This window comes from Equus przewalskii, chromosome X (assembly GCF_037783145.1).
Source record: "Equus przewalskii isolate Varuska chromosome X, EquPr2, whole genome shotgun sequence".
Taxonomy (NCBI): domain Eukaryota; kingdom Metazoa; phylum Chordata; class Mammalia; order Perissodactyla; family Equidae; genus Equus; species Equus przewalskii.
This window is the reverse complement of record NC_091863.1, coordinates 36,022,209-36,048,777: the sequence shown is the minus strand read 5'-3', so window position 1 is coordinate 36,048,777 and position 26,569 is coordinate 36,022,209. Positions and strand designations below refer to the sequence as shown.

Here is a 26,569-nt window from a genome sequence, read left to right as displayed (position 1 = left end):
TTATTCCTGAAGCCCTGTTAGTTCTAGTTTCAAAATATAGCACAGACCTGTCCACTTCACTGTCTCCATGCCCCTCCTGATCTGGGTTCTTCACTGGACCTCTGTAGTTCCCAGAGTCTTCTCATTTACATCCCGTCATTTGGTCCAGCCCTTCGCCAGTCTATTCATTTTTTTTTTGTTTTTTTATTGTGATACAACATGTATAACATAAATTGTACCATTTGAACCATTTTTAAGTGTACAATTCAGCAGCATTAAGTGCATCGACACTGTTGTGCAACCATCGCCACCATCCATCTCCAGAATTTTGTCATCATGCTAAATGGAAACTCTGTACCCATCAAACACTAAGTCTCCATTCCTTGCTCTTCTCAGCCCCTGGCAAAGTACGTTCTACTTTCTGCCTCAAGGAATTTGACTACTCTGGGAACTTCATGTGAGTGGAATCATACAATGTTTGTCCTTTTGTGTCTGACTTATTTCACTTAGCATAATGTCTTCAAGGTTCATCCGTCCAGTCCCTTCTTACACTAAAGGAAGAATAATTGTTTTTCATGGGAAAAATTCAAATTTGATATTTTCAATCTACAAAATATATTTATTGTCAGAAGTGAAGCAAACAAAGTTGTTCAAAGACGAAGCTAATTATCTGTCAGCCTTCACCCCATCCCAGCCCTCCTGAGGTGACCCATGTTAACAGCCTGGCATATGTCCTTCCAGACTTTTCTCCTGGTAGGGCAATCTTTCTAAAATATAAATGTCATGAGGTTACCCCTCTGCTTAAAATCCTTCAGTAGCCTCCCATTAACTCCGGGATTAAGTCCAAAATGATGATTGTGACCCAGACACACTGCAGACCTGACCCCTGCTGACCTTGGATGCCTCATCTCCTACCACTCTCTTCCATTCACTCTGCAGCTACACTGGCCCACTGTCAAGTCTTCGAATAATCTTCCTCAGTCTCTGGCCTTGGTACTGGCTCTTCTCCACGTGCAATCTCTTCCTGGCTCTCCTCCCTCCCACCTACCACTTTGCTAACTCTTGATCATCTTTCAGAATTTATTTTAAAACTCAATTTTTTGAGGTCTCCTTATCTGACGGCCTCGTGCAGACTATACTGCATCCCCCAGGTCCATCTTTCTGGGGCACCTGGTTGTACACCTTTTCTGCCCTCCCCACTGTAAGCTCCAAGAGGGCAGGCATTCTGTCTGTCTTTACCACCTAAGACAGTGCCCGCACCTAGCAGGTTCACAGTCAACATTGATTGGCTTATTGAATCTTTCTTTGAGAACAAAAGTTAGAACTTTGGGTTTGAAATTGCATTTGGGCCCTTCTGTGTTGTGCCTCTTTTCTGAGTTACTTTAATGTAATTATTATGATGGGTTAATAACTATTAAACTACCCAGTTGGCTGGAAAATTATATTTTTAATGAAGGGAGTGTCCTCATTTTCCCTGAGTCTTCTTGTCCCATTTTCAACATCTGTGCCCTCAGCACTTATCTGATGGCAGCTATGGCTCTAATCAGCCATACTACAGGCTGCAGGCCCTTATCTGCATTTCCCAAATGCCCAGAGCTCTGTAAATTGAAACTATTTCCTGGAACTTTCAGCAAAACCTGACCAGAACTGATGAGTCTGGTTTGCTCGTGGTCATTTGTTTTATTGCAGACATAATAAGGCAGGTGATTTCAGGGTGGTTGGGCCAGCTGTCACTAGGACTGTTACATAACATATGCAATGCACTTTCATCTCTCTAAAATCTGAAAAACTTGATGTTCTGAAATGCATTTTGTCCCAAGGGTTTCAAATCAAGGAAGACTTTAAAATATAAACTAGGAGGATGGCATACATTGGAAAATGTAATACCTAAAATGAGACGGTCACACATTGTTATGTTCTTAAGGTTTTTCATTGTTAGTTGGTGGTTTTTTGCTAATGCACATAGCTCATTGTTCTCAGAAAAAACCTGACAATTCTCACCAAAATTTCAGCAAAAATTTGTTATGTGCGAGTCCCTACAAAGTCTCCTGATTTTAGGCTTTCCGTGGTTTCTTTGGCAGTCCTTCCATGTCATCTGCTTTTCTGTCCCTTTGAGTAGGGCCATCATGCAAACTGAACCCCAGAGGACAAGGAGGGTTCCCTACTCACCAACACTTGGCTGACTCTGGAGGAGGGCATATGGGTGGGGCATGGACAACACCTGCTACAACATCTTTCATTAAAAACTTAAAATAACTTTAAAAAGTAGCGATAATAATGATAAACCTTATTGAATTCTAAAATGTCATCTTCTTAAGATTTTTTAATAGCAGCTTTATTGATATATATAATTCACATACCATACAATTCACTCATTTAAAGTGTACAATTTAGGGGGGGTCAGCCCTGTGGCCAAGTGGTTAAGTTCATGCACTCCGCTTTGGCAGCCCAGGGTTTCACTGGTTCAGATCCTGGGTGCAGATCTAGCACCGCTCATCAGGCCATGCTGAGGCGGTGTCCCACATAGCAGAGCCAGAAGGACCTACAACAAGAATATACAACTATATCCTGGGGGGCTTTGGAGAGAAGAAGAAAGAGGACGAGGTGGAGGGGGGTGGAGGAGGAAGAAGAAGAAGAAGAAGGAAGAAGAAGACAGAAGAAGAAGAAAGAAGGAGGAGAAAGGAGAAAGGAGACGATTGGCAACAGATGTTAGCTCAGGTGCCACTCTTTAAAAAAACATAAAATAAAGTGTACAATTTAATGGTTTTTAAAGTATTCATAGGATTGTGTAACCAGAAACCCAATCTAACTTTTGCACATTTTCGTCCTCCCAAAAGGAAACCTTGTACTCATTAGCAGTCATTCTCCATTTCCAACCCCACCACCCCCAGCCCCTGGCAACCACTAATCTGCTTTCTGTCTCTGGATATTTGCCTGTTCTGGACATTTCATATAAATGGAATCATACCATATATGACCTTTTGTATCTGGCTTCTTTCACTCAGCATAATGTTTCCAAGGTTCATCCATGTTGTAGCATGTGTCAGTACTCCATTCATATTTGTGGCAGAATACTATTCTATTGTATGGATATACCACATTTTGTTTATCTGTTCATTAGTTGATGGACATTTGGGTTGTTTCTACTTTTTGACTATTGTGAATAGTGCTACTGCGAACATTCATGTACAAGTGTTTGTGTATACACATATTTTCATTTCTCTTGAGCAATACCTGGGAGTGGTATTCCTGGGTCATTTGGTAACTCTGTGCTTAACCTTTTGAGAATCATCTTGTTAAGATTTTAAAATGTGATCTTCAGTGATTTTCTGGGTACCACATGGTGTGTGTGCACCTAGAAAGCTGTTATTTTGTGTTACCTTCTGGAAAGAGGAGAAGTTGACAGTATTAGTCAAGAAGACTGGAAGGAGATGGGAGAGGCCTTGAACTATAGTAAAGGCACGTGGGTAGGGGGTGCCTGACCAGCTGAACTGTCTGCTTCTCCCATAGGCTTTTTCCAGATGGTTGGGGCTGGAAGAGATCCTTTGGGCAAAATGCCCCAACATTCACGTGAAAACCCTGACCAAAGAAAATACTTACATGTGTATTTTAAGTATATGCTTATATATAAAATGTATATGTTTACATGAATATATTTACGTGTATATTTAGGTATTATATTTAACATGGAATAAGTATTTTCCTTAGTCACAGTTTTCCTATGAATGTTGGGGCATTTTAGTTGGCCCATGAGCCTGTAGTTACAGATCATAATGCCAAACTTAGTCCCTTAATTGGTGAACAATGATTACATTGTATTCATCAGTTTAGAAAGCACAATGTAAACACTTATTAAGTTCCAAAATTTACAGGATAGTCTAATAAAGATGTATTGGTGATGTTCAAAGAAAAAGCAATTAAGGGAAACAGCTCCCAAGCCTTGAAAAAATAATGTACATCCTTCTCTCCTTTCCCCAATCTGATCATTAGGATGTAATTGAAGTAAATTTCATGAGATATCAAGTAGTGGAGTTTATTTTTATTTTATTTGATATACAGTTGACCTTTGAGAAAGCACTTCTATCAATTTACATGCATACAATTTTTTTTGAAATAGGGAGGGTTACTGGCAATATAAAGGAAGATAGACTGTGATTTGTAGAGAAGTTTTGCAATTATGTGACTAAGTGCTTAATTTTAGGTCTCTGAAACGTATAAATTTATAACAAAAAGTCAGTCATTTATACAGCAAATGCTGAAAATAGTCTAGTAAATGAAACTACTCACATGGTGTCACATAGTCTCACATGACTAAATAAGTTTCTTTTGTTTTCCTAATTCTGGATGAAATATTTTTATACGTTCATTTTTAAGTCCTACCATCCAAAGATGACAACTCTTAACATTTGAGTGTATTATCTTCTAGCCTTTTTTCATGCATTTGTTTGTTTTCTATGTGTGTGTGTGTGTGTCTGTGTGCGTGTGCACAGCATACATTTATATTTATAGTCATCTTATAGACACAATTTTATATCTTTTCACCTGATATTAAAACATAAGCATTTCCCACATTACTACAGTCATTACGAACATAATCTAATTAATAACAAATAGGTGTATCATAGCTTACTTAATTAATACCAGATTATTGGACATTATGTATTATGTGTGTGTTGTTATTATAAATGACATTGCACTAAAGATCTTTAGGAATAATAATTTTTTCCACATTTGGTATTGTTTCTTAGAATTGAATCATAAAGTAATAATTTTCGATTTAAAGATATGGACAGTTTAAAGTTTTTGACAGATGCTGCCAAATTGCTTTTCTCACGTTTTACCAGTTACTATTCCAGCTGGCTTTGTTTCATCACATTGTTGGCAACATTTAATATCATCCTTTTTTTCTGATCTTTCTCAAATTGAGAGTGAGAATGGTTGTTTTTCATTTTTAATTACTGGCAAAATTGAACATTTCTGTCGTGTCTATTGTTCAATTATATTTTCTGGGAGGGCTCTTTTTATTTCATTTTTTTCTTGACTTGTGGTTAGAATATGGGATGGGAGCCATTCTTCTATTTGAATAAATCAGTGTTTTTATTTATGTTTCTGAACTGATAGGTAACTAATACTTGAGACATTTTAGCCAAGATGTTTAAATGCTCTGTCTTCGAGAACCATTATGCCTTTCCAATGCATGTAATCTTCTGTGAGCCTCTCAACCACTTTCAGTGTACAGGTTTCACACCCAGGTGTATGGCCAGTAGCCACAGGATGATTCTGATACTGCAATTAAAATGGCCTGATCCTATAAGTAGACTTCCTTGAACATGTTTTCTTTGTGATATTAGTCTATATAAAGTTCCTATTATGATTATACTACTTTTACAAACCTCCAGGGGAACTCAGTGGTTTCAACACTTACCTCTACTACGACGATTCCCAAATCTCCATATATTTTCAGCCAAGTCAACAAATGGGAAAATAAATGAATAATTATTGGCTTTGTATTTGAGTCAGTTAAGAGAGACAAAAGGAATTGTGAAAGTATGGGCTGCAGATGGGCATAGTAAGACACAGAGCTAAGAAAGTACACAAAGACCTCTGCAAAGATACCCATAGAATAAAGAAGTCTCAGGAATAAAGATTCGTGGAATCAAACAGAAATCCAGAAGGACAGAGGGGCACAGAAGAACATAACATCACAGCATAATTTTCTGGATTTAGAATTTTGCTACAAAAGGCTTTTGAATGTGTTTTTGCAAGCGTAGCTGTAAATTGTGACATTGGCATTTTCAGTTCCATTTGCTCCTTTGTCTAGGAGGAATTTGTCAAGGATTGCAGCATCCCCAGGTCTGGGTTGAACCTCCTTTTAACAAGATGGAATTGGCTTCTTCCATTAGAGGTGGTTTCACCTTTCAACTTGTTGTTACAGTGTTGGACTGTGCCCAAAGCTTGGGAGTACAAAGAGTTTGTTTCAGTACTTAAAAATACACACACATGCACATGCATGCACACATGCAATTTTCAGTTAGAGCATAATATTAAAACATAGTTAATATATAAGAAATTTCTGTAAGTAACTGGTACAACATAGACCAGGTATCTTTCTGTTCCACAATCTAATGGTGCAGAATTTAAATGCTCCAGAGGAATTAATAATTAAGAAAACTGTTAAAATACCTCTTTAATATATCAGATGCTCAAGTGACCTTTGGCAGAGGAAGCAGTTAAATTTTCTGACCAGTGCCCTGATGGTGTTATTGATTAAAGGGAACTCTATAGACTTTAGATGTGATGCAGACAGGTTGTGAAGCTGACATTGTACTGTCAATATTTGGAGACCTGTTTGAATCCTTGTCCAGGTGGAAGACTCCATTTCTGTATTGGCAATTATTTTCCCTTGTAAAAATTTTGTATTAAATTTGTAATTAAAAAGATATTTGAAAGAGAAAATTTGGAGTTGAAAATTTTAAAGGGCACTGGTGGTCAAATGGTCATGTTGACATTAAAATAAATTTTGTGATACATCAGATTTTGAGTAGAAATGCATTCTGATGAATCCACCAGAGTAAGTTCTTTGCAAAATGAGCCCCTCTTCATCTTTTGCAGCTGAACTAATTGACTTGTCTGAGTTCTTTCATGCCAGGAACAAATATTTATTGAGGATGTCTACATGCCAGATATTCTCCCAGGTATTGGGGATAAATCAGGAAACAAAACAAGTAAGATCCTTGCCCTTGTAGAGCTTATAATCTAGTGAGGAGGGTCACACAATAAATAACCAATGAATCAACCAAATAAATACCTACCTACCTATATATGTACATGCAAAGTACTGCCAGTGGTAAGTAATCCATGAAAAATAAAATAGATTAGGTGATGGAACAGAGCCAAGAAATGCTCTTCCTTAGAAATTAGGTATAAGCTGAGATCTGAGATGTTGAACATGTAAATATTAGGGGGAAGAGTATTACAGGAGTTGGGAAGAGCTGGTGCAAAGCCTCTATGGTGGGAACAACTTTGACATGTTCAAGGGACAGAAATAAAATCGATATGGCTGGAGTGGAATGAGCAAGGGGTAGTAAGGCAAGATATGTAGGCAAGAGTGAAGTCATGTGGGGCCCTATAAGTTAAGTAATGGGGTAGGATTGCCTCTTTGCAATGTAAGCCATAGGAAGATTTGAAACAGGGAAGTGTCATGAATTTGATTTTGTTTTAAAAGATATTCTATGCTGTGTAAATCGAAAACTTAGAGAAGCAAGAGTGGAAGCAGCTTCAAGGCTATTGCAACAGTCCAAAGGAAAGATGATACTATCTTAGACCAAGGTGGTAGCACTAGGGGTGTGAAAAAATGGTTGTATACAGGTAGAGTTGACTTACTGATGTATTGATTGGAGGGTGGAGTGGTCAGGGAAGAAAAGAATCAAGGATGATTCGTGGATTTTGCCCTGAACAACTGAGTGAATTGTGGTACCATTACTGAGATGGAAAAGACTGAAGAAGAGCTGGCTTGGGGGAGGGAACACAAGAGCTCTGTTTGGGATGTGTTAAGTTTGAGATGATTATTAGCTGAAGGCATAATTAAGTAGGCAATTTATATATCAAGCTTGAAGCTTCAAGGCTATGGGATTGGGTGAGATCACCTCAGAATGATTTTTAAAAAAAGAGGTCTAAGAACTAAATCCCGGGGCTCTCTGACCTTTAGAGGTTGGGAAGAGGTGAAGGATACAGCAAAGGAATCTGAGAAAGAGCAATGAGTTAAGAGAGAAAGAAAGCCAAGGAAGTGTGTGGCCCAGAAACAAAGTGGAGGCAGTGGGTCAAGAAGGAGGACAAGACCAAAAGCCACTAAGAGTACAAGTAACTTAAGGATAAAGACTTGACCGTTGAATTTGGCAATATGAGGATCACTGGTGTCCTTGACAGGAGCAGTCTTGGTGGAATGGTAGGGATGAAAGCCTGACTGGAGTGAGGGAGGGAAACAGGGACAATACATGTAGATAACTCTTTGAAGAAGTGCTGTGAAGGGATGCAGAGGGACAGGGTTGTAGCTAAAAGGCGATGTTGGACCACAGTTAGCTTTTTTGACGATGCGAGATACCAGAGAAGGTTTGTGTGCTGATGACAGTGATCCAGGAGAAAGGGAGAAATTGATGATGCAACAGAGAAAGTATATGATTGAAGGATCAAAGCCCTGGGGAAATAAGATCAAAAGAGTGGGAGGTTGGCTTCACTAAAGAAGCCACTTCATTTAAATCATAGAGGGTAAAGCACACATACAGGCACAAATGAAGGTACATAGGCAGATTTATTATGGAAAAAATGAATGAGTTTTTTTCATTTTCTCAATAAAAAATGAAGCAGAGTCATCAGCTGATGAGGGGTGGAGGGTGGTGTATTGATTGGAGGGAGTCATGTAGGAAGTTTAAGAAGAAAAGGTATGAAATAGCCTTTTTTTTTTTTTTTTTTTTGCTGAGGAAGATTTGCCCTGAGCTAACATCTGTTGCCAATCTTCCTCTTTTTTGGTATGTGAGCCACTGCAACAGCATGGCCACTGACAGACAAGTGGTGTAGGTCCATGCCCAGGAACAAAACCTGGGCCGCTGAAGTGGAGTGCACCAAACTTCCCCACTAGGCCACTGGGGCTCGCCCTGAAATAGCTATTTTTGACAGTGGGAAATTACACACTAATAATTAAAAATATTATTATTAAAAATATTATTCATTTAATTGCATGAAGGTATGTGTCAAATGTAATGGTCTTAATTTTAGAAAAGAGATATTAAAGTGTTCTTTCTGATGATGATTAATCAAAACATACTGCTTAGATTGCTCCAAGTCCATGATAAAAATGTTGTCAACAGAAAAAAAAATGCTTTTCCTCTTCTCTGCTATGGTCGGTGGGCATTCATCCAATCCATGATACAATTTATCCATTTGTTTTATTATAGGTTAAAAAGAAGGTAGTTTAAGACCTAGTGGTTTTTTTGTGATGCACAGTTTGAATAAATATTAAAACCAATATTTTAAGATGTTGTCTATAGATAAATCATCTATACTGAATCAAAGGATGATGAGAGATGCTGTAAAAAGCCTTAGGTTGTCAGTAAGGAGGTGAAGGAGAATTGGAAGCATGATTAATTCCCATGCCCAGCCTGCCTATCACCAGATAGCAACAACAGGCCAATATGTGCAAGTAATTTTGTGCACAGAATCTTTACATCACCTCTGCTTGCAAGGTATCATCCCTGTTTTACTGGATTTAGGAGGAGTTCAGAAGTTACTTGCCCAAGATTCCGCAGTGCCTGAGACAAAGTAGTATTGGAACCTGTTTCTTCCAATTTCAAAGCCAAATGCTCCCTAAGATGTTGGACTCATTCCTTCATTGAACTGATATTTCTTGGGTATTTACCATGCAACAGGCAATGTGCTGAGTACCTTATATATTTTGCCTCAATTTCTTTTCATATCTACTAGATGAGGTAGGGAATAAATATTTTCACTCTTTTATTGATCAGGAGATTGAGGTTTAAAGAAGGGCATAAATTTGATCACCTAAGCAATGGCAGACTCAGAGATGTCTAATTTTTCAGAAACATTAAAATTTCCTTTTTGAAGTAATACAAAGTCAATTTAACATAAGGAATTAATTAAGACAATTGGATTGGCAAGGGTTAGGGACTCAGCATGAAATCTAGATATTCTGGCTAAAAGTGCCTGAATTTGTTTTTGATTTGGAGTGACTGAGCAGATGTCCCAAAGTGAATGGGGAAGCTTGATCCCAGCTACAGATACCCCTGAAATACTTTGCCCAGACAGCAATATGTATTTTGTTTTTCTGTAAATCTTTGCACTAGTGTTAACTTATTTGTGGCAGTTCCTCATCTGATACTAACCCTGACAACTGAGCCCAGGGCCTCTCACTGAGATTTAGAGCGATCTCTTTTTTTTTTTTGAAAGTATAATTTTCCCTAAAAAGAATTGAACCTAATAAACATATAAGTAATTTCATCTGAGTTCCATTTGAGGCCTCGTCTTGGCAAACATTGCCAGCTTGTTTTGGCTTTCTGTTAAGTCTTTTATCAAACCACAAGCTGGGTTTTGGCCAGACATGGAGAGGTTTCAACCTATCTCCAATCTGTTGGTATGAAATAACAGGAAAAGCCTCTCTCCAAAAATAATTTGAGTGAAAAGTTTAAAATTGTGGAGCTCCCAAAAGATTCTTGTGAAGTTAGACGCAAACTCTGCCTCAGCCTACCTTCTCCTGGCCCACCGTGGTCTCCTCATTTTTATTGTAGGAGGTCTAATAAGGAGCAAAGTGTTCATTGCTATAGAAACCTTGACTTGGGGGCTCCTAACACACCCTGGGGGTTGGAGAGGGCAAGTTGTCTAGAGCCTGAGCCGTATTTTGGGGGACAAGGTGGTATTAGGTAAAATCTTCTTGGCAGATCTGAAGGCACTAAATAACGTGGGGTTATGGAAAGACCCACGGAAGGAGAGGTTTCAATATTGCTGGAGTGTAGGGTGCAGGGTGGGGTGCATAAGGATAAGAAGCTAGAGAAGTTGGCAGGGGTCAGGTCATGCTGAATCTTGTAAGGCTTTAAGGATCAGATGGGACGAGGGACCAGGAAGACTCCAAGACAAAGCCCAGGTTTTAGACTTAAACTCCTGGGAAAATGGCTGGGCCCAAACTATAAGCCAGAAAAAAAATCTGGGAAAACGAATTCAGCATTTATTGGTTTCAGCTTTGGCAATTATCCCTACGTTGTAAATATGCTGAAAACTAGGGATTTCATTAGTGGTTTGAGGAAGAGCCCCACTTTAGAACAGGGAAAGCCGCCATCTTTGAAGCCATGCAGGAAACTGACGAATCAGTGAGGCCCCAGGAAAATGATGCCCTCTGCTGAAGCCACATCCCTCTTAATAAGATGAGGCCCAGAGAGTAGCTTAGAGTAGAGGTTCTAAACTGGTAGCCCACAGGTCAAGTCTCACAATTTGGGGATGACTCTCCAGTGTTTCGAAACTTGATTTAAGTGCTTTTGTTCAAGGCACTCATTCTTCAGTTCTCCACAGCCCTTGCCCCTGGCTGTTGTTTTACATCTGCGTGCTTCACACTTTACCTACTCTGCCCTACTCCCCAGTGCTTTTGGATTTTTAATCCCTGGCTTGGAATGAAAAGTGAAGGCAAGATCTTGCCAGAACCTCAATATCCATAACTGAGAGACAAGCCCAGGCAATGTAACTTCCAGGGGCTAGCACTCAGGAGGTTTGAGGTGGAAGTAGTTTAGCAGAACAGCTAGAAATGTGGAAGAAAATTCTTTGCAACCAGATTAGCAGGTGCTTTTTCTTTCTCAGGAAGACAGAAGCCAGAGTGAGACATACCGCACTTTTGAGGAAGTGCTTCTGTGCCGTCGGCGTTGCCCTGAGTTCTGATTTTATGTTGGAATGGTCACAGAATGGAAAGTCTGTTTCAGGGTGCTAGATGGAACTTTCTAGGAAGTGTTGTTGATGGTGGGATGCTGGTGGTGGGAAAAGGCCCTGGATCCATTGGTTTTTATTTTAAAAGAAAAAAACACATAATTAAAATTTCACTAAAACAGAATAAGAGAAAATGAAGCAAAAGTAGATATGAGCATGATGTAAAAGCTGCTGTAATTGAATTTTTAAAACACTAGGATTTCAACATTGTTTTTTATCAAAATTAAAATAATTGAACACTTCTTAAAGTATTCTGTAGAGTTTTTTTTTTCTTTTTTGAGGGCAAATTCCTGAACCCTGGGTGGAATTATTCACTCTCCCTTGTGATGCAAAATACATTTTGTCTCCTCAGATCTAGGCTGCTGCCAGATAGGCTGACCTTAGGCATGAGGAGGGTAAAGCAGGAGGGTCAGCTCCAAGGCTAATGTATGAAAGCACCTTCTAAGAAAACACACCTTCACCCTTAGCCCCTCCTGCCAGCACTCCCCAGCTCCCACTCCTCACAGGACACTGACCTTGGTGGTGTTTGCCAGGAGAGCCATACATCTTCCTTTTCTTTGTTGCCCTTTGTTTACCTGTTTAGAATTCTGGATACAAGGCCTGGTCTAGTTGAGTCCATTAAAAAACAAAAATAATCCTGCATGAGGATTCTAATTGTTGGTGTTATGATTTCACAAGAATCCTTGTTTTCTTTCTCCACCTAGTTACTTATCATAGTAGCTTCATGTTGTCTCCCTATTGTAGCAGAAGGGTGGCACCCAGTTCCCAGTGACAGTTGTGGAAGCAGTGGCAGCTTGTCCATTGCTGCCTCTATCTCACTCCCACCCCCGGGTAATGCTCCTGGTCATGTGTGTTGTGCACAGCTTCACTCACACACTAGTGTGCTCAACACTGAGCACACATCTGTGCATGCCTACATGGGTCTAGGTCTACACACTCTTCAGGTGGGACTTATAGTCTTAACATGCGTCTTTCAACCAAACAAACAGAATCTGCTTGGCCTGTGATTACTGGGGCCAATATTTTAATGTTAGAACTGGTTCTTCCATCTCTTTCAACTTTTGTTTGAAAGTCGTTAAAACCTTATAGGACAGATTTTCCCACACACACATTTCTGAATAGCCAATTCTCAGTCAAGTTCATGCTCTTGACTTGCCACCATGTTTCCATCCCACCTGGTCTAGGTGCCCATGACCTGGAGTGTTTGAGCGGGCAGGATGAAACCTCTCATATCGGGGTGTGTTGCAATATTTCTTTGGCATTGAGAAAAGCAATGAGACTCTGAAGCCAGGGTTTTTCTCTGTGAGTTAGTTTCATAAATGGCATTGATAATCATTTAATTTTCAAGTAGAATTTAATGAGATTTAACATGAGACATTCTAAAAATACTATGGAATTTATATGAAGCATAGAAATTGCATAATCTTGGCAATAACTAATTTCTTAATGTACATCTCAAAAGGTTTTATTCCTCGCCCAAGTTCAAGATCATTCACACACCCTCATTATTATTTACTGCTCTGTGTTGAATGCTGACAGGTCTTCTCTTTGTTATGCTGTGTACAACTCCAAGGCCGGAACTCAAATCCTTAAGCTTTGTCACCATGAGTCTTACCCAACTGCTCATGTAATGCCTATTTGGGCTGGTGCCCCATTCCCAAGGTCCTGAAATAGTACCACTGGCGAACTTCCCTCCCTCTCTGCCCTCTCACCCTCCTCCCCCCACCAACGCCCCAGCACTCCTGAGACCATAAGAAATGCCTGCCTAGCCTGGCCAACTAGGACTTCCATCACCATGTTATCCCAAAGTAAGTTCAATTAACAGTCAAGTTATCTTAATATGGAAAATAAAATTTCCTGGGTGTATTAGTTTACTGGGGCCACTGTAACAAAGTATCACAAACTTGAGTGGCTTAAAATAGCAGAAATGTATTGCCTGGAAGCCAGGACTCCAAGATCGAGGTGTTAGCAGGGTAAGTTCCTTCTGAGGGCTGTGAGGGAGAATCTGTTCCATGCCTCTCTCCTAGCTTCTGGTAGTTTGTTGCTGTCTTTGGCGTTCCTTGGCCAAATGTCACCTCTATCTCCACCTTCATCTTTACATGGTGTTCTCCCTATGTGAGTGTCTCCAAATTTCCTTTTTTTATAAGGACACCAGTCACGCTGGATTAAGGCCCACCCTAGTGATCTCATTTTAACTTGATTGCCTTTGTAACGACCTTATCTCCAAATAAGGTCACATTCTGAGGTTCTGGGTATTTTGGGGAGGGCACAATTCAACCCATAACACTGTGCTACCCAGAAGTACTCATTTGATTGTCTTCTGGCTAATTTACAGCAGCCCATCGAGAGGCAGCCCACTTTCCCCTTTCCCTGAGACTCCAGCTGTGGCATTGCCCCCAGGCCTTCCAGATCCCGGAACTTCTCTTCTATCTCTGGTCTGCTTTCTCCTGGGCAATCTTGCTGCACTGCATGTCAAAGATGAAGAAAGAGGGAATCTTTTAGTTCCTTTCTTGGTAGGATGCTGTCTTTTTCCTTCTCATTTTCCCATTTTCCACTTTTCTATAACTCGGCTGAACCAAGTACTTCCAGCCTCCCCAGGAAGCTCTCTTTCCAAATACATTATAGTCACCCTCTTCCCAACCCTTTCGTGCCTCTCCTGTTAGGCTTTGTTCTCTTCTTAGAAGCAAGTCCTGCTTGGACATCAACTGCTTGAGAAAGTGCAGCAATGGTGTGGTTGAGAATGTTTGATTTGTTGGGGGGAAGAGAGGAGGATTTTTTTTGAGAGATGAGTCCTGTAACAAACCCACCACCAGTTGTAGCCACACTGACCAAATAGACTGTTTGCTTTAGGTAGTGCTTCCCAAAATATGTAAGAAGACATTTCTGCCCTCAAGAAAATCACTTCCATCTCCTGTCCCCCAATAAATTATAGAGACTAAGAAATTATGTAAATAGTATATCTAGTGTCTCCTGATGGAGGTATGCAATATGTTAATTAAAAGGCCTGACAAGTCCAGCTGAATAGAAGCTGGTTTAACCTTTTGTGTGTGTGTGTGTTTATATTTATTTTCTTTTACGGCAGCTTGGTAGCATATTACTAACAACTATTACTATTATTACTAATAACCATGGCTGATGCAGAAAAGGTCAGCAAGTGTTTGAACATTTGTACTTGAACAATGTTTCCCTCATTTTTAAGTTAGGCAAACCTTAAATATTTTGCAATTAAAAATATATATAATCTAAGAAAATCCACATATTTCAGATTTCAAGGGATCATCTTCATAATTTTGATTTTGTAGCCATTTTTTAAAAAATTCAGATGTAATTGACATTAACATTGTATTAGTTTCAGGTGTACAACATAATGATTCAATATTTGTATGTATTGTGAAATGATCACCACAAGTCTAGTTAATATCCATCACCACACATAGTTACAAAAAATTTTTTTCTTGTGATGAGAACTTTTAAGATCTATTCTTTTAGCAACTTTCAAATATGCAATATAGTGTTATTAACTATAGTCACCATGCTGTACATTACATCTCTGTGACTTATTTATTTTATAACTGGAAATTTGTACCTTTTGATCGCCCAGTTTAGCTTTTTTCCCAGAATTAACTTATTACGAAAATTTTCAAAGAATTGTACAGTCAAGACTCATATACCTACCAACTAGATTCTACAATTAACATTTTTGCTATATTTGCTTTATTCCATGTATCTATCCCTCTCTCCATCTCTAAATCTCTTTTATTTTTTAATGCATTTCAAAGTAAGTTAGAGAAATCAGGAGCTTTTGACCCTGATTACCTCAGCACAGCTATCCTTAACCAGCTTTGTTTAAATCAGCATTTTCTTGTCCTACATTAGCACAAAAATCTTGTTTTTATTATCACCTGTTGATGTCACCCAAATTTCATGCTCCATCGGACAGACTTTGGGGTAGATGCTTTGGGTTATGAAGACACCACCTGTGTAATGAAATCTCAGCTTATTTGAAATCATTGTCCTGTCTCATTTAGATTAATCACAGAATGGCAGGGGCCTACTTTAATCACCCCATTTTACAGATAGGAAAGTGAGGCTCCGAAAGGCGAGGACTCTTGCCCAAGATCATACACCCAGGAAGTAGCCTATTAGGTATAGAGCTTTTTCTACAGAATGGCAATGTTCTGCCTTGTCCTTGAACCACGTGATGTTTTCCTTCCACTCTTGTGCTTGCTCAGCACTGACTGCCTTGGTCTTTGGCTCACAAAGGTCTTTCAGGGGCAGACAAAGTAAAGCTCCTGGGCCAGGCTCTGCACTAGACTCCTAGGAGATGGAGGGAGGCCCAGGCTTTGGCATTGCCAAATGACTACTTTGTAACTTTATTTCTTCCAGTTATTTGTTGCATCTCACTCAGATTTCTTTTCCTTTACAATGCCCACATTTTGTCCTCTCCTTCTAGAATTCCTAATTTATCATCTCATTTTTGGTGAAAGGAGATGTTTAAATGGAGAAGTATTCAAGGTATTCTACAGCAGGCCTCTGACCCTCTTCAGGCCGTTGTAACACCCAGCTCTTTCAGAGACTAGGATCTAAGGAGTGGGTAAGCCAAAGGGGAATGGTATCTCTCCAATTTTATATTCTACTTTAAAGATGTCCTTGATTCTGAAATCATGTTGATAATCCATAGGAGGGCTATGATCACAGCAATAAAATATTTCGTCCTCAAATCACAGTCAAGGAAACTCTCATGGTATCGTATGATTATCTTCTTTACTTAAAAAACAGTATTCTTAAAAAAGTATGTGTTTGTTTATTTATACATATTCCGTAAAGTTCCTAAAAGGACTCAAGGCAGGGGAATTAAAAGTTTAGTTTTATCTAACAGTTTTTAAAGTGAAGACTATAACACACAAACTTGAGAAGGACAAAGCTTTAATTTCTGGGCTTGCATCCTTTTTTCATGGGAGACCATGCTGAGGTAAAGTGAAAATCAATTTTGTCTACCACGATTACAATGCACAAGAGATATTCCACTCTTTGCAAACAACAAAGGGTAAAGACAAAAGCTTGGATATGAAATAAGACTCATTATGATTGCTGACATTTTAGGAAAATGCAATAATTTACATAGAAAGCATGATGAAGAAACAATTTTTATGATTCAGACATATTCTGAAAGGCCTTGGAAGGCAATCTCATTCTAGTGTCTCACAGCGGCTGCATCTGGAGAAAGGTTTCCATGGCAACTCATGAAAGCTTGATTTTTTTTATCCTTTTCAAGAGCATAAATCATCCCATGGCCTGAGGGTTTGGTAAAGGTCTCCTTTATTTTAGAAGCTATTGCCATTTGTTTTTGTGTTGTATATTTTGACTGTCTTAGAGAAAACAAAGAAACGCCTTCCAAGAAGGCTTGGAGTCTGTCCTTTTCATATTTAGGAGCAAGATGTGAATAACATAATTTTAGACTTTGCTTCTCAATGATCAAAATGATGGTACATGTTGGTATGTTTGGTTTATGTTGTGTGTTGTTTCAATTTTCCAAAAAGTTGTGATTGGTGCATTCTCAGGAAAGAGTCAGTCTATACTACATATGGAAAGGGAACCGTTTGGCCAAAGCACCTCTTAATGAGTAGTTCAGTGGAGCTCTCCTACAGGGTACTACATTGCTTTAAATGCTTCTAGATCTTCCTGTAATGATATGGTCTCAGGACTTTGAGCACCAACAGGATCCAGGTGGTTTATATCAATATATTCTTTCCAAGAAAGTTAATAAAGAAATATTATAGGGCCAGCCCTGGTTGCCTAGTGGTTAAGTTCAGTATGCTCCACTTTGGTGGCCCAGGTTCAGTTCCTCGGTGTGGACATACACCATTTGTTGGTGGCCATGCTGTGGTGGTGGCTCACATACAAAATAGAGGAAGACTGGCACAGATGTTAGCTCAGGGTGAATTTTCCTCAGCAAAAAAGAGGAATATTAGCAACAGATGTTAGCTCAGGGCAAATCTTCCTTGGCAAAAGAAAAAAAGAGAAATATTCTAGTTTTAAAACTCAGCATGCTTTGAGAATTTTTTTTTAACAGCGTAGGCCTTTGTATATTATAGGAAGTAATGTGACTCATGAAAAACACATAGGACACTGAAACAGAACTGGGTTTTAGCCCTAGTTGTGCCATTGCTAGCTGTATTCAGAGCAAGCTTCTGAATCTCTCTGAGCCTCCATTTCCTAATATGAAAAATAGGAATAACAATGCCAGCCTCACAGGGTTATTGTTAAGGACTGAATATGTGTGAATATTGGAAACTGCAGTGTGGTACAAATGTAAGGTGGTTATTATTGTTGGTTGGCTGTTTTTCTTTCCAGCTCCTTCCCTTTGAAAAAGTCAAGAATATCCTTTACCATTTCCAGCGTGACCAGAGGAAATCAGTTTCAGTGTGTGTAAATATTTTAGTTTTTTATACTATATTAAATATGCTATATTTATATAAACACTATTGCTGTCATTTACTTATTTATTGACTAAGTAATTAAATGTCATCTTGGTTGATGGGTATTAAATGAATCCATTCAACAAACTTGTAAGTGCCAACTGTGTACTAGCATTGCAGAGACGATAGGTAATTAAATTCTTATCACTCAGGAAATAAGTTTTCTGAGTTTCAAGGCCACAGCATAAGCTGTTCAGGCAATGCCCTGCACAAGGCTGTTGCAGTGAAAGAAGGGACGCAACCCAGACCACACTCTGCCAGTCAAGCCATTTGCAACCATGTGGGCTACATTTGCCTGAAGGAAGGATGCCTTTTTGAGATTTACCTTCCAGGAGTGTGTGCTTTCTTGTAATTTACACAAGTGCATGGAATGTGCTAGCAGCGGCCTTGACGCTTATATCATCCATGATGTTCAATGGAAGGCTTTCAGTGTTTCACCGTTGAGTGTGAGGAAGGCTGCTGGATGTGCTTGTCATCTGGAGTCAGATTGCCTGGATTCAAATACTGGCTCTGCCACTTACTAACTTTGCCACCTTGAGCACATTACTAGGCCCCTCTGTGCTTCACTTTCTGCATCTGCCCACTTCATAGAGTTGTTGGGAGGATAAACGAATTCCTATATGTAAAATATTCAGAATAGAAGCTGGCGTGCAGTTAGTGCTCAAAATGTTAGCTGTTTTTAGTGATATCTTTACCTGCCTCTTTACTCTGTGTTGAAAAGTTCAACAACTAACATCTGAATTCTACCTACAAATACCATTTTCCTTTAATGAATTTAATTTCACATTGGAGATGTATTTCTTCTTACTTCAGACCTTTTTTGGTGTGTATTTGTGTTAAATGACTGAAAGGCATTTTCTTTAGAGACATCAAAGAATTCTAGTTCTTTGATGGGAAGGTCACTTGGTTGTTTCTAGAATTTTCTCATAAAACCATTGCTTTGTCAGAATTGACAGAGGTGATGAGGGCTGTTTGGATATTTTTGGCTTTTATTCTTCCTAGGGGAGTGCTTGTATCATTTGCCAGGGTTATAAGGTTAGAGATACTTTGAGGTACAGTGAGTTTTTTTTGGTCAATTTTGGTTAACACGATACTTTTTTTTGGTAACTTTAAACTGAGAAAAAGTCCTTATGTATTATTGAAATACTGATATTATATAATGTTTTCAAAGCAATTAACTTTGCATTTTCAAACTGAAAAAGTTTTGTTAAATATCAGATTTTGATATGAAGAACATGCGACAGATTGACAAAGCAAAGGATGAGGCAGATGGTGATTTTGATTTTTCTCCTCCCTCCAAATCCTAACTCCTCCACTGCTCCCTAGAGACCTTGAAGAAGCCCCTTTATTACCTACACTGTGTACTTTCCAGTCTCCTACAGCGTCTAGCTCTCAGGCCATTTTTCACGGCATGAAACTGGAAGCACAGAATGTGAATAATGCTGCACGTCACTAATTTCTAGGTACAGTCATGCACTGCATAATGGCGTTTTGGTCAATGATGGACTGCATATATAACAGTGGTCCCATAAGATTAGTACCATGTAGCCCAGGTGTGCAGTAGGCTGTACCATCTAGGTTTGCATAAGTACACTCTATGATCTTTGCACAATGACAGAATTGCCTAATGACACATTTCTCAGAACCTCTTCCTGTTGTTAAGTGCTGCATGCCTGCATTTAAAATAATTTGGGTGTCTAATCCAAACTGAGGTATGCGAATCATCGAAATACTCATCACTTTGATGAAAACTTTTCCAAGTAATCTTCCTGGGAAGAGAGATGTAATATTTTTATAATCTCATAGCATTAGGCATTAATCTACCATTGTTCGGGTGTGACATACTTTGATTATTCATCCAAGAGAGACTCCCTGAGCCAAAATATTATGGACCCTGCACCATTTGGAGACAACAAATGAGATGATCTTATCAGGGGCCTGTCAGGGGCGCATAGGGGCTGCTTCTGAAAGTGCCAAATGATAATTCGTTCATGAAATATTAGTTGATATTGCTTGTTAAACTCAAGTTTAATTAGCTTTTTAAAAGTACAAAGTGATTATAAGCCTGCTCCTAAATTGGTTGCAAAAGTTCAGTATTCATTTTAGAGAAAAACTTGGTATTTTAAGATTCTTATATTTAGATGGAGAACAGAATGTTTGAAGACACTGCATCAATCAGTGTATAGAGTTACTGTGTTTTTAAGTTTTCCTTTTTGGTCCAAGGGTGGTGACTAAGAGTTCAGATTTGGGGCTGAACTCTGACCCTGCCATTTACTAATTATGTAATCTACCAGTCAGTGAATGTTTCTAAGCCTCCATTTTTTCTTTGTAAAATGAGGATAATAATATCTCTCAGCAGTGTGGTGAAGATCAGATGAACTTTGTATGTAAAGCCCTTTAACAGAGCAAAGCAAGCTCAATGCTTTATGATGGTGGCTGTTATTGTTGTGGATATTTTCTTTGTTTTTTTTTAACTTACTGCATTGTGTCAGGAAGTAATTGCGTAAGTATTTAAACAGTGCCAATGACATTGTCTAGTGTTTTAGAACAAATATATTTCTGCTACTTTATGATTTGGGGCTTTTTTCCCACAATAGTATTGCATTTTAAAATTCCCACACTTCCCAGAAAATGCACCATCTCTCATCTTTTTGTTCTATGGCAAAATGTGTTAAAAGTTCCAAACAACTGATGTAGAAATGACCTCTTGGGAAACAAGCCTGTTGTAAGCTGGGGCAGCTCCGTATAGTTGTTTCCTTATTCTTTAATCGGTCCAACCATTAGTCCTTTCATCAGTTATCACTGAGGAAGCCCTAGAGAGATTAACCTGCTTGATCACCTCCTGACCAGACTCCAACTCCTCAGTTTCTTAGGTACCCTAACATTCCCTCCTAAATTCCAGTGACTTTCCTCAGCCACCGATATTTGGGCTAGTTATTTTTCAAATCAGCTTTTGTCAGTTGACGTCCAACGAGCATTTTGAAAAGGCCCTGTGAACATTAGTGAGACAAATTGTGAGGTATTTCCAACAATATACTCTCATATTGCTCTATTTAAAGATATTTTTGTAATTTTTCATTTATGACTTTTTAAAGCACATGAGCATAGAGAACTCTATTTAATGGTTTGATAAGACCCCAGCTTGTTTTAATAACTGTTTATGTTTAGCATCAGATACTATTGGGTAACTGCACTTGCTAAAAGACAGTACCTTTTGTGGAATATAAAATGTAGTGTATATGAGTGATGTTGTATTTGTTCTGAAGCCTTTTGTTTAAGCCTCAGCATGCTCAGCAGGTCTGTCTGAATCCCCTGATAACAGCTGTTACTATGGCTGCATCTTATTTCGTATTTCATTTGTTGAACTGATGCTTGATAAGAGAAATGGCATTGAATTGTCTGCAATTTTGAATCTCAATAGAAATGTTTTTTCTTTTTTCCTTCTGGAGGTAAAATTAGGAAACTAGAGTTAAAAATTCAAGCCCTGTATTCGTAAATCAGGGTTGTGCAACGCTTGTGCACATTGAGTAAGGGGTTGTGGACTTTGGGACTCTTACCCCAGCACCAAATGAAAGCTCTGGCCCTGCCCCCAAGGACAGGGATCGATCGGAAGATGGATTAACTTAAATAATGAAATCAGCCTCTTTGAAACATGGGTTTTTTTCTTTTATGTTAACTGATAGTGAATGAAGCCTCGCCTTTTCATTATGGTTTTATGATGGGCTAATATTTTATGTTCCATGGATCCTTATCAAACCACAAAATACAAGTGTGTTTTAAAAACACGTTGATCCAAATATAGTGAAAAATATCTTTTGAAATGTGATTTCTCCCTGAAACAAAAACTGTGATCTTTGAAGAGAATGATTCTGAGGCCCTGTGGAAAGCAGTAAGCGTAGGGGTTATGAATATCAACACTGGAGCAAAACTGCCTGGCTTTGCCTGCTGGCTCCTTAGGTGACCATGGACACCTCTTTGTGCTTCAGTTTCATCAGCCATAAATGGGAATACCAATGGTACCTTTTCTCATTGGGTTGCTGTGAGAACTCATTGAGTTAATGTAATAAAACACTTAGAATAGTGTCTCAAATGTGGTGAGCACTATATGAATATTAGCTATTTTTGTAGAAATCTTTTTGTTTCACACTAGTGGGATCTTAAACTCCCAAAACTATTATTTTTGAAAGACAAGATAGAAGCTGTTTTATTTATCTGTAAGGCACAGTGTCTTGGCATTTCCTTGATTTTGTTTGGTTTCATAAAGCAAATGAGTAAGGTAATTCAAACCGAGCAAACTTGGTTCATGTGGTAAGAGCTTCAGGGTTCTGTTGTCTGAGAAAACTCTTACTAAACTGTAAGAATGGTTTTAAAGATGAAGGATTTTAAGACGTCTGAGGTCAAAAACTCCATCCAGGATGTACTTATACCAATAACTACATATATGAACTCTATACTAAGATTTATACACTGTCAAAACTCATTGAAGTGATTTGGCACAGTTTTTGTATGTGAATTTACCTTAATAAAGCCATTGTTTTTTTTTAAAGCTAAATTCATGGTCGTGAGAATGTAGTAGGCATTCCTTAAGTATTTTTGACTACATTAATAATTAAATGAATGAATGAATGGAGTCATTTAATTCTTCAGCAATGGATCACATGGGGAATTATGACTCATAAAGAGGTCAAATTTTATGTCCTTGGTTTTGAATCAACTTCTAAAAGCCCAATTTTAACGGTAAATCCTAGGTCCTCTCATGTGCTTTGAAGGCCCGCTCTCCCCACAATTCACTGGTTTTTCAGATTTACCTTAACGTGAAGTCAGTGGCTACACTTGGTTCTGTGTCTGCTGGGGCTGATACATTTCTCTTAAGTGTGGCCTTGTGTTTTCATCTCTGTTCTCAGATGTGTAATCATGCAGTTTAGTCCTTAAAGATAGACATTTTGATATGATGACCAAAGATTTTTTTAAGATTTGAGACATTTACCAAAAATGAAGTCTCTTTTGTTCTTTCTACAAATAGCAGTTGGTTTCCCAGACTTGGAATCTGGGCCTCTATTGAGAAACCCTAGCCACTTGTAAGTTGAACATACCAGTAGCATGTATGTGAGCCAACATGGACTTTTCTTATTGGCTGTTAGCATGAGGAGCTTATCTGGAGTCCCTGTAAAGAGTTTGATTATGATTTCTTATTGTATTTTCTCCCAGGTATGGCAGCAGCCAAACTTCTGCATGACTCAGGTCTGAATGTGATTGTTCTGGAAGCCCGGGACCGTGTGGGAGGCAGGACTTACACCGTTAGGGTAAGCCATTAAAGATGGCGTGGAGAAACGTGGGGCTGAAGCTGGTTTTTTTTTCTTTCTCAAAGTCTTGAATTTCATTTGACTCTAAGACAGTGACGATTACTCTGAAACATTCTCCACAGCCTCTCTCTCAGTTTGTTTCCTTTTCAACTCTTTTCTGTCCGTTTTCTCTTCTGATCTCATGACGCTTGGCACTTTCCCAGTAAATTATTGCACCAATAAATAGGTGGTTGGAATTACATCGGTGAATAAAACAAAGATCCCTGCCCTTGTGAAACTTTTCTTTTTTTGGTCGGGGTGGGGGGGCGGCTAGACAATAAAGAAACAAGGAAACAAAAATAGAAAAGGAGGGCTTCCTCTGGTGTCCCTGACTGATAGGTACCTGGTTATGCTTGCACACATTCAGACATAGGGAGCTTTTCCACTCACTTCTTGTTCAAAGGTTGGTCTTTTGTCGTTGGATGTGAAGCTGATTCGAAACCGTAGAGAAAACTTGCTAGTGAGCATAAGAGCAATTTCAAATGTTCGAATTATGACCAAATATTCCCTAATGTTATCTTTCAAACATCTGGATTAGCAAACCACGTAAGAAGTGATCAATTCCTTTTTTACTTTTCCTCATTAGCACTAGGTGCCTCAAAATTAGCCTGAACTACTATGAGAAATTCACCAACAATTCATAGCATATAAACTCAAGGCACTAAATACCATGTTGTGGCATATTGTGAATGATGGAGTTCAGAAGTCTCTTGCCTATTCAAAGTTCAATCAGTTTTGCTTTAAATGAAGGAGTGATTTAATAAGTCAAGTGAATGAAGTAGAGTTGAGAACAGAATCCTATTTTCCATGGATGCTTCTCCACATGTGTCTACCACCTGTGAAATGCCAATTTGCTTTATTTCAGAACTATCTTTTTTTATCTTAGGAATAACATTTTCACAACTATTTATTTTTATTTTTTCCATGGGAAAACAGAACCAAAACGTTAAATATGTGGACCTTGGAGGATCCTATGTTGGGCCAACCCAGAATCGTATTTTAAGATTAGCCAAGGAGCTAGGATTAGAGACCTACAAAGTGAATGAAGTAGAGCGTCTGATCCACCACGTAAAGGTAAGCCTGAGCCAGCCTTTGAAGGATTTCAAAGCTACTCTATGGGTATTTCCGTATATGAATTCCAGATCCTTCTCCCAGAGAATCTTTTGCATCCTTGAATGATGCATATGTATTTTATAACTGTATTTCAACCACTCTGAGAATTTTTTCACTGTTATCAAAGGGGAATTAGGTACGAATTCTAAACTTATTTGGGAAAGTTATTGACAAGTAGTATTGTCCATTTGGTAAAAAGTTTAGCAAAACCAATAGAGAAAAAATATATGTGATTGATTTACTAAACACCTGTATTTAAATACCTGGGGCTTTTTCGTGTGATACGAAAACCTGTGTGCAGTTTTACAAATGCTGCCCTAGACTTCACATTATAAAAAGTATTTGCAATATGTCTAATGTAGTACTTTGAAATCTTATCATTGTGTCCTATATATCAGCTAAAGTTACTCTTCTTTGGAGATTTACATAAAAGTAGCTCAAGTCACAAATTCTGTTTTTCTGTAAGGAACCTCCATTGATGTCCCCAAGATATCTGTGAGTTTACTGGGTCTCGCATTCCCATGATCATTTGTGGCTTATGGTTCCTGCTTCCACGACGCCTATGCTCATTCACATCTCATGGCCTGTGACTCCTTTCTTCCCTTTCCTCAATGCCAACCTGGGCTCAGACTCACGTCTTTGGCTTGATTTTCCTCAGACTACCCCGAGCATTTGTGTGCAGCCGACTTGACTGAAGTTTTGAGCAATGACTGGGGGGAGTTAACTGTAGAAACACAAACAACTTAGAATTTAATATTGGACATTCTAATTTTAATAAGCCCTTAGACCAGTGTGCCCCTGGGGATTTCTCACTGGCCGTGTTTCTCTGTGGATTCTAGTCTCCCACCATGTTGCTGGTCTTCAGAGGTCTTCCTCTCCCATCTCCCTGATCCTTGTTTTCTCAGCATCATCATCTTGGTCCAAAAAGTCACTGCTATTCTCTGACAAGCAGAGAGTCACCTACTCTTGGCCCCATCCTGAAGTCCCACAGGTGAACTAGCAGAGGTTTTGAATTTCAGTCTTTCTTCTCTCTTCTTCACGTGGCTCCACAGGTGGAAGTGAGCAGTGTAGAGACATATACCTCACTGGTAGAAATCATCCCCTTAGAAGACAGAAGAAGCTAGCATCGGTCAGTTTTCATTTACATAACAATGTTGACACCCTTATATTATTTGTAAGTGATAATATCAAGAAGGATAATAACAGACCTTGCATTATAAATCATTTAGTAAAACAAGAAATAAACATCTACTAATTTGGTATAATGAGGGTAAAAGATTTCTTAATTTGTACATAAATGTTTTTGATTGACCTTAAGATTTTGTTTTATAAGCCTTTTCACCATATGTGTCTAGCAGAAAAAGAAATACCTCCATTAGAAACGAAAATATAGCCTGGTGGTAGCGATTTGTTGAACATCAATCGGCAACGCTTAGTAAACATCCTTTGCTGGGTTCCTTGCTTTTAAATGTAAGTCACATTGACTGATCTCTTCTATCTTCCTTATCATAACATGTAAGACTCTCAGAGACTGACTTCCCAGATCACTGAGATCTCTTTTAAGTTTCTCCAGACATAGGAGATAACTAGAGATTATATTAATTCTTCTGTCTTTGTATGTGCAGTTTCTTGGCAGTCAGGAGCTTTGCCCAGGAGGCTTTGTTTTTCTGGTAATCTTCTGACTGACGTTGACTTCCTTGTTTGAAAGAGACTGCTTACGGTCATCAATTACAGAAACGATGTTGCACGTAAAAATTTTTTAGTGGTGGCCAAAAGTGTTGTTTTCTTAGACTATTTCAAATAATCTATGTGCAGCTAAGAAAATACAAGTAATTAATCAGTATCTTTGACTTGATATAGGGTAAATACATATGCTGACAGTACTCTTCATCAAATTTAAATTAAATGCTGTTGCTTTTTAGTTATTACAAAAATAAAGCATGTTTGTTGTAAAAATATAATTAGAACGTGTGGGTAAAGGAAAACAATTAAAAAACCCCTCCATAATCCTATCTACGGAAAATCACTCTAAAATATTCTCTGGTTCATAGATTTTCATATTCCTGTATTGCTATTTTCTGACCTCTGCTGGAGGAAATGAGAAATATCAGTGCACTTAAAAATACCATATACATATGCATATGTGTATATGCTTGATATGCTAACATACTCTCTAAT

General features: G+C 38.6%; 1 protein-coding gene across 3 annotated transcripts in view; it reads left to right on the top strand.

Annotated features, from left to right (window-relative positions):
- Positions 1 to 26,569, top strand: part of MAOB (monoamine oxidase B) — a 111,860-nt gene that overhangs the window by 22,713 nt on the left and 62,578 nt on the right. The window contains exons 1-3 of one of the 3 annotated variants that reach the window (XM_070606379.1): positions 376 to 436; positions 23,145 to 23,239; positions 24,215 to 24,352. The exons of 1 other annotated variant lie outside the window; for it this stretch is intronic. In XM_070606379.1, coding sequence (XP_070462480.1) covers positions 23,147 to 23,239; positions 24,215 to 24,352 — 231 coding nt within the window. In that variant the 5' untranslated portion in view covers positions 376 to 436; positions 23,145 to 23,146. Of the gene's footprint in view, positions 1 to 375; positions 437 to 23,144; positions 23,240 to 24,214; positions 24,353 to 26,569 lie in introns of those variants that run through there. One more of the 3 variants, XM_008542175.2, reaches the window with a different exon arrangement.